Raw genomic sequence first — 13,907 nt, forward strand, 5'->3', positions numbered from 1 at the left:
TTTTGAAGTCCTCCAATACGCCTCAAGCAAATAATGCTTATTATGCTTATAGATAGGCATTATGTTACTTGTTTAATTTCTAAATGTGAAGTACGAAAGGTTTCTCAAATACGGAACCCTAAAAAGACGGAATTTTATTTTCCTATTGACTGCTATCATATTAATTATAAGGTACATCGGGGCAAATCTCGACTGGGGGGCCATTGTAACTAATCCATTTTTTCCATTATTACACTGTGATGTTGAGTTTTATATGTATACACTGAACACGCCTACCATACATAACCGGTGGACACTCTATTTAATAATGCAAATATTGTAAAACATGGAAAAAATGGACCAGTTACATTTGTCCCCCAGTCGAGATTTATCCCGCTGTACCTTACACACAAATGTGAATTTTATTTCTAATAAGTACTTATATGAAAATTGAAAAGAGATTCAACTCATTTGTATTAAAATAAAACTGTATGTAGGTACTTATGGAAGCCATATTTTCGTATAGTGGCCTAAAATAGAACGGCTGGCAGTTGAGACGCAGTTAAACATTGATGTAACTATTTTTTTTTTCAATTCTGACGTTCTATTACATTCATAATCCTAAAGAGAACAAAAATATCTAACCACTCTATTAATGCACAATAAAAATTATTGGTACTTAACGTCGTGTTCAAATATTTTAAGTCCCGTTTTGTCTGTTCTGATTTAACTAAACGCGACAGTACCAACCTAAAATATGACTTAAAACAGTTTGTATAATATCTTTGAGAAATTCACACTCACGAGAAATGTAACGGAATCTTTCTTCGTGCCATTATGAAAAATACAATGAAAAAACTGTTGTTTTAATACTTTGTCAGATTTCATAATAATCATTATTCTTCAGACAGGAACGTAAATTAGAAAAAGAATGGAGACTTGAAGACATGTAAAATGATTCAGTTTTCTTTTTTCTCGGTCATGGAAGCGAGAGGGCGCACGTCACGATGTAGACCACGCTCGAATGCGCAAACCTTCAGCTTTCCATTCCTTACGATTCTTCGTACTTTGCGAGGCCTATATTGGTGTGACAAGACGTCTTTACAAGGAATAAAACGTCATTCAATCTGTCTCAGGACCGATGATAAAATGGCCGCTGTTTATAACTTATTATTAATTGCACATATTTTTATAGCTGTTGATGTTGATAGTAATTGATTCGTGGAGTATACTCAAGTGTGAAACATTGAAAGCTTTTACGATGTTTTTTTTTTTTGAGAAAACTGAAATAAAAATTTGCTACGTAAAACATTACTTATTGATTGTTGAATGATGAAACATTGAAAAAAATGTAGTCCCTCTATAAACCTCACATCTGTAACTGGCCACACACACACTACACTTCGACTTCATTTAGACGTCGATAAATCAAATATTTGACAGACAAACTATAGATGCCATGGCCATGAGTGGCATGAGAGATACAACACAGACATTTGTCAAGCAAGGGACAATGAGGAGGCAGACTGACATTTTATCCCGCCAGGCGGCGCCTGTGCAAGTGCCTATGCATGTCACTGTCATTCATATGTGAGAGAGAGAAAAAAATATTAACTTCTCACTCTCACATAATAAGGTGGTGCCATCTGTCATAACCTTTGAGTGTACCTCCTCAACACGAAGAGCACGCCGTACATTGAAGGTGCGGATTTCGGATAATTAATTTTGCAATTAATTTAAATAACAATGAATTGCTGATATACGCAAACGATTGATTTTAATAAATGCCCGCATGGTGATAACAGGTCCCGTAGCCGAATGGCATTTCTGCGACGCGAAACGAAAACGAAACGCTGCGAAAGGTAGTCTAGCTCAGCCGCGCCAATGCGCAAGAGCGATAGAGATAGATACTTATCTGCGAGCGTTTCGTTTCGTGAGCGTTTGTGCAATTCGGCTACGTGCCTTGATAACACACTGAAAATATAGATATTGTTAAGCACTCACCCTGAAACTCCTTCCTGGCCGTGCTGACGGAGGTGACGATGTTGGCCACGTGGCCCAGCACCGTGGCGAACAGCAGCAGCCCGAACAACAGCTGCGCGATCACGAACACGTACTCGCCTTTGCTGCGCGGCCGCGGCAAGTCTCCTGCACACAATCAAACTTTGTCATACTCCGTTACAAATACGAAGGCCCGATACTACTCGAAAACTTGACAAAAGGGCTTATAACGCTTGTGACACGCGTCAGCGCAAACGACATACAACATAACCACAAAATGTCTAAAAAACTTAGATATAATACCAACGAATGTTACAATGACATGAAGAACTTAGTGTTTTCCATTTTTTCTTTTAAAATTTTGAAAAAACCCCCGACATAGTGGACGGGTTTTCATGAAACATGGCTAAGAACACTCCCGACTAAGGGCCGGTTGCACCAAACCGTCTGTCTTCGTTAAAGCATTCGTTAAATTTTATTGTATGGGAAGTTCCATAGTTCCAATGTTTATCTTACTTTAATCTTATTGTATAAATCTATATTTCCTTCCTTTGTAACATACGAGCATAGAATATGGTGTCTTACAGCTATGTTTTATTATTTGAATATTTAATTTAGCCTGGCACCTTGTTCATGTCATGCACACTTAAAAGTCTTTGCTGCGGTGGCGTCGTTGATCGGGTCGCCACCTTCCCGAATAAAGGTTGAGGGAGGCGATGGCTGAGATACGCGTCATACTCGTGAACGGGTGCCGTCTGTGAAGACCGGTCTGTTTAAGCTTACTGGGGCTGTTATAACTTAGTAACTTTAATTCTAATTTTTATTAAATTAGGACACTTTGTTCGGTTGTCGTTTGTTTCCTTTCTTTTAGTGAATATTTTAAATATATGATTTTGACTCTTGGAGACCATATACATCTCTAAGGAGAATTAGATTAAGTATACATTTTATCTTTAGTTGTGACATTTAGAGTCATTTGCACCTCTAAAGTAATTTTAGACTTTTTTTTGTATTTGTACTTTTTATATTTAGTGTAGTTCTTGGTTGTAATTCGACATTTAGAGACCTTCTACATCTCTAATTAATTGTATAGAGTTAACTTTAGTTAGAACTTAGAATTAGTATATAATAGTATCAATTGTAATTTCAATTCAATTTTAAATACCTACCATGTAACGTGTAAAAGTGCCCCTGTGGCCTATTTGCTGAATAAATTATTTTGATTTTGATTTTTTGATTTTGATAGACGTCTGCTGCGTGACGATTATGTGTCTGTCAAATGAGGTTGATGCAACTGGCCCTAAGTAACTCAGCTTTCAAACAAAAAAAAACTAAATCTAAATCGGTTCATCCGTTCGGGAGCTACGATGCCACAACAGAGGCACACACACACGTTTTTGCCTCGGGGGTTAAAAAGCGAAAGTGCATGTAAAATACCACGCCGAAAAATGTATCTTTTGTTTTCACTAATCATATTGTTAATGCCGCGCTGAATGACCGTCTCAAGTGCTATCGGGCCTTCGTATTTGAAATGAAGTAGGTATATGACCTTGAGGCTCATTTAGACGGCGCGCGAACTCGCATGCTCGTTAATTACATCAGATTGTTCAGGGTACGTAGCCGAATGCACAAACGCTCACGAAACGAAACGCTCGTAGATATCTATCTCTATCGCTCTTGCGTATTGGCGTGACAGAGCCAGACTACCTTTCGCAGCGTTTCGTTTTCGTTTCGCGCCGTTCAAATGCCATTCGGCTACGGGGCCTGGTTAGATCATTTCAGCACACCAGTCTAACAGTGTACTGTAACTCGTACGCGAGTTTTCGCACCGGATTTAATGAGCCCAAAAGCTCTAGGCCGTGGATTATTTAGATTACATTCCATTCATCCGACAGATCAAATGCAGAATTGTATTGAACGTATCTACGCAGGTTATGGTGAAGATTAAATAATTAATAGTTAATCAATAATTTACGAGAGATGGCAGTTCGAATGAATACATTTTGTTTGAATGATTTATTTAAGGTAACATAAAGCAATTCCTACAAACAGATGTCAGTGCCCTATCCCACAAAACTTTACAAGTGTACAATTCGACAAAATTATTAAGTTGTAAACATAACAATGTACCTAAATACCACAATAATTACAAATATGTGTTCGTTACACGTGTGCAGTATACAAATATGTCACTTTTGTGTAAGCGTATCACAAAGAATAAAGGTATGTCATGACAGCTATATAATTGTAAGATTATGCATTGTAAAATATACAAGCGAAACATTGTAATGTTACAACTACAAATATGTAACAATTGATTTAACCTCTTGATATTGAAGGAAGTTTCACTTTATACGCAATATGAAGGAATTACATTATTATAAATAAGTTATTGACCTGCGACCCTGGGAAAATTTACATGTGATGCTGCAATAAAATTTTGTACAATTGTGTTTCGATTTCCTGACCATCTTACGTCACTTCCTAGTATTTTTTTCTATTATTTGGTTACATACGGCGTGAACCGAACGACACATTCAACACATTGTCATTTTCGAAACACCATGAGCATCGCCAGAGATGTGATATTGGGATCCTGTAGGCCTAGCACATGATGGCCGCGGGAGTATGTCGCCGCGAGATAGATGACACGTCTTTGTCTAATTGTATTAATGACATAAGGACAGGTAGTCTATCTCGCGGCGACATACTCTCGCGGCCATCATGTGCTAGGGCTGCTGAGCCCATGCAACCATCTTAAAACAATCAGTAAATGTTGTTTAGGATCAAGAGCATGACTTCTTCTTGTCGGATGTCTAAGGTTTCCACCAATAGTCTGTAATAGATATTCGACGGTAGATTAACTCACTCTGAACTTATTTTATACTTATTATGCTCTGAGGATCAAAGTTAAATTTATTATTTATCTATATGTATTTTCATCATCAAGAATTAATGGAGCAGAAGAATTAATTGTATTTAGTCTTACAATTAAATCTTCTTTCACTATTACTGCTACTTACACAAAACATTTCGTGGTACAAAGGCTTGAAATCGCTGAATATTAGTAAAATATGATAGAATATACCGCAATGTATATATTCGTATATTTGTAAGAGGTTGTGACACTCGTTTAGAGAATTGTTGACTTGTACGTACAATTATACATATATGTAAAACTATTACCACAATTTAATGTAGCACAAAACAATTGTCAGCTACAAATTTGTACATTTTCCGGAAAATATGTGTATCGTATGTAAAGTTTTGTAATACAATGATACAATTTACATATTTGTCAGAATTTTCCGCTACAAATTTGTTACTAGTGTATTTTGTGGTACGCATACTTGTACTATTACAAATAATAAATAAATAATAAATAACTATTTGTAACTTGACACTTGTAAAATTTGTAGTTGTATGTTTTGAGGGATAGGGCACTGGTGTAAGATAGTTTATATGTAATATCTAAGTACCCCATACCAGAAAGTTAATAGTTTGGCGTGCAGAAGCTCAATAAAGGCCAACAACGGGGTTGAATGAACAAAATATTTCCTTTGGCAGAATTGATATTTGTGTTCCTAATACATATTTAGAAGTAGAGCCACCCAGAATTTCATGCAGTTGGGAACTGGAGGGGATTTTATTGGTCAACGAGGTTTAAGTTTAGTGTCCCAGTCAAGTTTATTGGCATTTCCAAGTAAATCAGAGCTACATATCGCGTGATAATCAAAATGCAGAAAAATCTCGGACTAGCAGTAATTTTCTTTTAACACCTGATTCGATAAATATACCATGAAAAGTTGGGACTTAAGTCCTAAAGGATCTCTCCTGACAAAGGAAATATCTTGTTAACGCGCCATTTTTAGATCTACACAGTCTATAAAGCGTGATACGGACAATAATTATTTAAGTACCTAATATCCGGGACTCTTATTGTATTTTATGAAACAACGTTATTATGAAAAATAATATTATTTATTATTTTATTTATTTATTTTATTTTATTTGTTAGGAAAAGTTACAGCTAAAGTTACAATAAGGCTTATAACATAAAAACAATGAGCCAATAACAAGTTTCCACAGATAGAAATCTCTCTGAATGATCTTAATTAAGATGTAAAGTTCAATGCACCTACTCTAAAGGTCTGTTTACACATTGATTAGTGATTAGTGCTGGTGCGAAGTGCAAGTATTGATTGATTAGTAAAAACGTGTCATGCTGTCAAGTGACAAGTGCAAGTGCGAAGCGCCCGGTCTATTTTGCCTGTTGAGTAGTTCACTCCACTTTGCACTTGCACGAAGCACTACTATTTATCATGGTGTTCGTAGACGCTACGCTTGTAGCTCGTAGCACGCGCTGGCACTCAAATGTCCGCTCGGTCCGAACTTTCTGGTACGTCAAATATTCGATCTAGTTGTGATGTTCCAGTGTCCAAAATTACAAGTCGAGAGTGTTTAAAAGTGCGTATGTAACAACAATGAATGAGGTACTCTTTTATTATGAGAGGATGCAGAGTTGCAGACGAAAGAAGCCCTTAAGAGGTTACCACTCTCTTAAAAAAGGTCGCCTATGGTCATATGAATTGTATGGAAAGTCGTTTATCTAACATGTCTATTTTCCCATTACGAACCGCCAAACATTTGCACTCGCAAAAATTGGCAGATATTTTGTACCTATAGTAAGGCGGCGGAATTGAAAAAAGTCGTCTAGTTTTGAAGTTGACGTGATTCTTTCTTTGTAACCACCGTAGACTGGCGATTATTGATTTTAAGAAAATGGTAGATATTGTTTCTTAAAGGACTTTAATTGTACTTTGAAATGATACCAATATTGATAGGCTACGATGAATAAGATTAGAGCTGTATTTGCTTGAAACGAATATTTGCGCGAGGTGTACTTGTTTAACGCCGAATGTATGGGAACGCGTGTCAAACTGTGTGCCTCGAATGCGTTTAATATGCTTGTAGTTTGATTATTTATTGTCCGATTGAAGAAATTTAAAAAATAACGGATAGCTTAATAATGTAGCTAAATGATTTACATAACATATTTTTTAGCTAAGTGGCAGTTTTCATTGTCTTTTTGAGTCACAAAAGTCAAAAAAGAGAGTAAAAAAAAAAGGTTTTTTTTTGCATTATTGTTAATAAAAAAATAACTAACAAAACTATACTTTTCACATATAAGAAATCTTAATCAGCATGTCATACGCTTTTAATCGACACCTCATTTTTCAAAATTGAATAAGGGGTTCTAGACAAATTGGCAAAAAACTGAAACCCGAGACCGCGATCTTTGTGACGTCATAGTTAACCCCCCCACAGTCTGAGAATGTGACAAGTCATTTTTTCGTACTCAGTAAAGTCCATCACAACGATACTACTTGTCAGCAGTATACTCTCCAGTCACATCAACTTTTTCCGAGACCCTCTGGCCGCTCTACTACTATAGATACTTTATTGACATGCATGTTAACTCCTGCATTAATGCAGTAAGACCACGTATGCTATAAAATTGAAAATTATTATAATATTTTCTCAAAAAATTCTATCGAATCTAACCACGCTATCGAAAATGTACACATTTTGAATATATCCACTAACCGGAGCGTCAACAAAAAATATTTTATTTTAGAATGTACCTACTTAGTCACTGGTGAGGAGAACATGGTGACATACAACCGCGTTAAACCGTAGACCTATGCTGTGGCTTTAGTCAATTATTTATACCTGCTACCTTTGATTAAAACTTTTATTGTAATACTAATAAATATTTTATGAGAGCAGCAAATATAGGTAAGTACTTATTCACTTCACATTAAACATAAAGACATTATATTATCAACAAACTCTAACTAGCTTAGTCATTTCTGGATAGCACCATGAAAACTATCGTGAAAATAGCTGTTAATCCCTTGAGAACAGTTACTGCCATAGCATCTGGGGTACACTCGTGAACACAAATATACTGGAAGACAGATTGCCACCCGTGATGACAGGCGCAACTAGGGCGCACAATATCATATCTATTCTTATGGCACACATAATGCGTACCTACAAAAAACTTATAAAGAAAAAATGAAACGAATATCATTACTATGGAAACGGATCATATCGCGTATAATAAATACCTCCTACAAATAGGTATGCCGTCGTCGCCGCCGCATGTGCCGTCAGATACTGGACTTGACACTAAATTGAATTTAACAAAAAGTGATAAACTAGGTGGTTTCTGTTAATGAGTCTAACGATCTGTCAAATTTAATAGAAAGAAAACAACCTTTCGGGGCTAAGGTTCAACACAGAATAGTAGGTACAGAAATTATATGAAATTAAATTTTCTAATAAGTGCACCTTCATAGCACGTCTATATTGTTGTTAGTATTGTTACACGCGTCTATATTTTTTATATCCTTATTTTCATTTATTGTCATATTGATTCCGTGGTGAATGTGTTACTTATACAGGCTACAAGTTCTACTCTTGCAAAGCTGTAATTCGCTATGATTGATATATTTGGCAAAAAAAGCAAAAAATTGTTTTTAAGGATTTGATTAAACGTTAATATAATGATGGGGTATTATTTATTTTGCATTCTACGGGTGTTGTCTGTCGTATTCAAAAATAGGATCTTACAAATCTTAGACAATATCTCTAAGCGCAAGCTACAAACAGATTGTACCAACAACGTCCGACCAGAGAGCAGGATTTGCCTGAAGCGAATAGTGTCTGTCCATTTAACTATAAAGAATACTAAACATAAAACATATTAGGACTTTTTTCGTCATATCATATGCAACGGATTCGTTGTACTTCATTCCGCCATATTTTAATGTTATAACATCGGTATTTGTGTGTTATTTTCGATCAAATTAATTAAATAAACTTGTTTATTAAAACATATTTACTGATAATCCAGTCATTAAAATGAAATTGTAATTTTAATATATATCGACACCAATGACCAACGCTTGACCACAGAAACCAATATTAACTACCTAAATAATCATTATATTACACGTTTAATTGCATCGCCGCTGCCTCAAAGCATATTTTATTTCAGGGCCTTTTGACACTGTAGTAAATGAACTCGAAAATTCGTATATAAAATTAATTCATCATTTTGCAATAACTCGCAAGAATAATGTAGGAGACTAAATTGGATTTTTACCCGTCTGAAACACAGTCAACATCAACATTAGCGGATCGACTTGAACAAGGTGTCATTATAATAATAGTTCAACAAAGTGTTACGTACCTAGTGAATAATTAAAAATGCCTTTGAACTAGAGATGGGCCGAATATGGACTTTGCCGAATACGAATATTCGGTTACGCCATATTTAGAAAGCGGATGTTAAGAAAAAAACTATTAAATGATTGATAATGGTTACATATGTTACTAGAACTACATATGTTATTACGATTTAGTGAATTTAACTAAAACTTAGCGAATTTAACGAAATTCGGCCGAATATTCGGTTACGCCATATTTAGAAAGCGGATGTTAAGAAAAAACTATTAAATGATTGATAATGGTTCCATATGTTACTAGAACTACATATTATGTTATTACGATTTAGTGAATTTAACTAAAACTTAGTTAAAACAACTCTAAAATCTTCTCAACTCTTAAACTACGGTTTTTCCAACTTTGTATTTTGACGCATAGGCAATTATCTCTTTTTAGTAGTTCCTTAGAAAGCTACTAAAATAGGAGCTTATTATCCAAAGGAATACGTAAGATCTTCATTATTTTTTACTTTGTTTATTCGGTAAATATTCGGCAAAGCAACCGAATTATTCGGCCGAATACGAACATTGAAAAACTTGCCGTATATGCCGAATACCGAATATTTACCGAATATTCGGCCCATCTCTACAGTTTGAACGTAAGAAATGCCGAAATTTCAGAAAGAATCGGGTGTTTTCAAGAACCGCTGCACTGAAAACTGACATAATTCGTACCCGTAAAAGAAGGCATAAGTTTTTTAGGGTTCCGTAGTCAACTACGAACCCTTATAGTTTCGCCATGTCTGTCTGTCCGTCCGTCCGTCCGTCCGTCCGTCCGTCCGTCCGTCCGCGGATAATCTCAGTAACCGTTAGCACTAGAAAGCTGAAATTTGGTACCAATATGTATATCAATTACGCCAACAAAGTGCAAAAATAAAAAATGGAAAAAAATGTTTTATTAGAGTACCGCCCCTACATGTAAAGTGGGGGCTGATATTTTTTTTCATTCCAACCCCAACGTGTGATATATTGTTGGATAGGTATTTAAAAATTAATGAGTGTTTACTACAAGATCGTTTTTTGATAATATTAATATTTTCGGAAATAATCGCTCCTATAGGAAAAAAAGTGCGTCCCCCCCCCCCCCTCTAACTTTTAAACCATATGTTTAAAAATATGAAATAAATCACAAAAGTAGAACTTTATAAGGACTTTCTAGGAAAATTGTTTTGAACTTGATAGGTTCAGTAGTTTTTGAGAAAAATACGGAAAACTACGGAACCCTACACTGAGCGTGGCCCGACACTCTCTTGGCCGGTTTTTTAATTACCTGTCTTTCTCTTCTTTTAAAGTTCAAACCTCACCGCAGCAACTGGAAACTGTGTCTTGTAACTGTGAGGAACAAGCCGTGGGATTACCAATTAGTACCTACCTCTAAAGAGGTACTAGTCTGTACGAGTTAATGTATACTTAGTCCAAGTTAAAGTTCATCAGGTTCCGGAGAAAAACTTTTCCTGTTTAATTAGACAAAACTAAAATATAACATTGTCTTCATAGGCGTTAAAACGAGATTTAAATATTTAGATATTGTCTTCTGTTAGCGCACTATCTATTTACCTAATTCCTCAAGTAGTAAAACTATGGAGACGAATTATATGGCGTACTTATAATGAATTTACAATCCCGAGGTTTCAAAAATGTCTAATGGTACGAAACGCAACAGAGAATCGTCAGAATGTAGGTAGGTACTAAGTGTAAGAAAGTTTTTTAAACGCAATATAATCAGGTTCCATATATTAATTTTAGTAAGTAATTACTAACATATTATCATGTTCAAATAATTGAATATAAGCCCAGGCAGCGCAGGCAGTGTCAATTATCTGACGGCACATATCAAAACAAATAACATTTTATTTATTTGTATGTCTTAATTGTTCAGTGGTGTATAAAGGTATTATAAGGTTCTGGATTCATTGGATTACGTCATTACATTATGCAGGGTGAACAAGTCCACAGGGTTTCCACTATATTACAAATAATATGTGTAGTACACATATTATAAGTACACGTGTTCAGTTTTTTTTTATTAACCCGATATCCTTAAAATCAAGACGCTATTTTCTTAGAGAAATTAACTGTACCTTTCCTGAAAGTTAATGTATTTCAATAAAAATAGGTTGTATATGATATGCGCTATGTTACCAGATTAGAAATTAAACATTATTCTGGGCAATTGACCCAATATCGGGTTCTTTGTTTGTAGGCGCGTTTTCCTATTGTCCTATGTTGCTACCAGCCACGCTCGTAGCGCGTGCTGGCACTGAATGTGAAATTAATACCTAGTGATTCTGTAGACTTCCCGGCAAGCTTACTTAGTTCGATAATTAAAGCCAATATTCCAAAAGGTGCGAGTAGTTTGATTAAATCAAGAGTCTGCGCGTTTGATGGCTACTTGTAAACCCCTTGCACTCAGCTCCCTGGCTCGCTTCCTGAGAGCTTACCTACTTATATTCCACTCAGAAAAGAGGTATCCGCAAATAGAGGTAGAAAGCTTGATGGTTTGATCCATTATCTTTCGTCAATCTTTTTTTTTTAATAAACAAGTGTAATGTGTAATGTCTTATCTTCTACCAAAATTTCACTTCAACCAAGATTCTATTATTTATCTTTATTATCCATATTCGTTTAGGTATATTCTTGATTTCATCGCTGACTGTAGGTAAGTACCTACTTTTCTTTCTATTAAGCAACTAGACAAACACCAACTACATAGCTCGTGTTGCTTTATCTTTAAGTACATGGATTGGATGAGGTTAATCCGATTTGTATTATGCAAAATTTCATCTGAATCGAAAATCGGGAAGTGAGTCAAAATGAAGTTTCAAAATAGAGCCGTATCAAAGTACATTCCAAGCAAAGTTTGCAAAATATATTCATTGAGTAGTATACTTAAATAGTGTAATATCAAATATCTACGGTAAAAATGCTTGCGATTTACACCAATTTAAATTTAATTTTCGTCTGGTGTGTTGTAAGATAATAATTTTATTTGCCATATAATTATAAAGCATAGTTCACATAGTATTGGCACGCGTTTAGCGACGAATAAAAAAAATATATTTAAAAATTAAAAAAAACTGATAATCACATCTTAATTTTAATACGTTGATAACTTTATATTAGAAATTTGGTTGATCTAACTTTTTGCGTTTGTAAGTTATTGATGATGGACGTTGACCGGCGAAAATGCACTGTGAACAAATACGTGAAAAATCCCCTTGGTCTGGGTCAATGATTGCTAAATTGTTGAATTTCCAGAAAACTACTAGGCAATAATTATTGCCCAAATCATTATTTCATTAAAGGACAATTAAATAATAGTGGCAAAATAATTCAAAATATCCACACCTTGCGGTCCACACGGAATCAACAGACAAAAAAGATGGATGAAAATCTTGTTCAGAGGATGATGAATACTATTTTCAGAAAAGTCCGTAATTTTGTGCATAAACATACTGAATGATTGAAATATATGTGACATGCTATAAATTAATAAACGATCTTTTATATTCTGCAATAAAAAATATTGTTTACTTTTTCTTTTCATTTAAAAATTAAATTCCTCCCATCGCGTACCAATTCTAAATTAACTATGCTTTATTAAATATCGGTTTGTCATCATTGTTTACAAACTGTCAAATAGCAATGTGGCCAGCAACTTTCCCGAAAGTAGGGTGATTGATTTTCTACTAATTAATGATAAATTATTTCGATATTACAATAATAATTGCTCGCACTTTCCCATTTTTTTAATTTGTGTCATATTATTAATTATAACTTACAACTTGCTATAAATAAGTAAAATTCATGCATATGTACGGGTACTTCCGGTGAAACAAGCAAGTAATGAAGAATTTTTTTCATTTTCATAAAACACCTCGCTACGCTCGGCTTCCTAAGGGATGAAATTTCGATATCCTCGAAAAAAATCGTTTACTTTGATGTCTACTATCACCATGCAAAGCGGCTTGCTTCTATCTAAAAGTGCAGCTTTTGACCAAAAATCCTCCATAACAAGTATGACTAATATCATAATATGACACCGCTACTCTTCTAATATCATGAGGAAAACGCTGTTAAAATTATTCGCTTTCCTCATGTTACACCGTGTAATTTCTTTTCATCGATTGCACAAAGGCTTACTATATCTTACCTAAACTAATGAGTTAGAAACCACTTACAAATAATAAATAAAAGTCAAGTGGAGACCCGACAACGGGCTACGATTAGAATAACATGAATCGTATCTTTAACGGGCTTGTCAATACTCTACAGACTACAATCCGATTAATCGCACCAGCATGTCTAAAATCTGGTGATTATCGAATGCGTACGAAATATTATTTTGTTTGCATTTAAGAGTATATTCGATATTATTATAACAGCGTCGGAAGTACAACAATTTACATAATAAATTAAACAATATAATGGAATATTTGCTAACAAGATTGACATAGTATGTGTACTACCAATATACAGGGTGTGATTTGTAATGCAGACAACAAGAGAAGGCTGTACTCCTCAAAGTGACCAACTTTGTTAAGCTTGTTTAAAAAAAATACGTTTGTTTTATTTTGTAGGAATGCGGTCATCGGCGTAATTAGCATTGCTTTTCGGACTTTATTAATAAAA

At 34.9% G+C, this 13,907-nt stretch overlaps 1 protein-coding gene across 5 annotated transcripts in view; it reads right to left on the reverse strand.

The window, feature by feature from the left end:
* LOC125240971 (cyclic nucleotide-gated cation channel alpha-3) overlaps positions 1-13,907 on the reverse strand; it is a 120,788-nt gene that overhangs the window by 20,638 nt on the left and 86,243 nt on the right. For all 5 annotated transcript variants that reach the window (XM_048149196.1, XM_048149198.1, XM_048149197.1 and 2 more), the window contains exon 8: positions 1,984-2,127. In XM_048149196.1, the coding sequence (XP_048005153.1) occupies positions 1,984-2,127 (144 nt within the window). The remainder of the gene's footprint in view (positions 1-1,983; positions 2,128-13,907) is intronic.

Source organism: Leguminivora glycinivorella, chromosome Z (genome assembly GCF_023078275.1).
Source record: "Leguminivora glycinivorella isolate SPB_JAAS2020 chromosome Z, LegGlyc_1.1, whole genome shotgun sequence".
In the NCBI taxonomy this organism is placed as follows: Eukaryota; Metazoa; Arthropoda; class Insecta; order Lepidoptera; family Tortricidae; genus Leguminivora; species Leguminivora glycinivorella.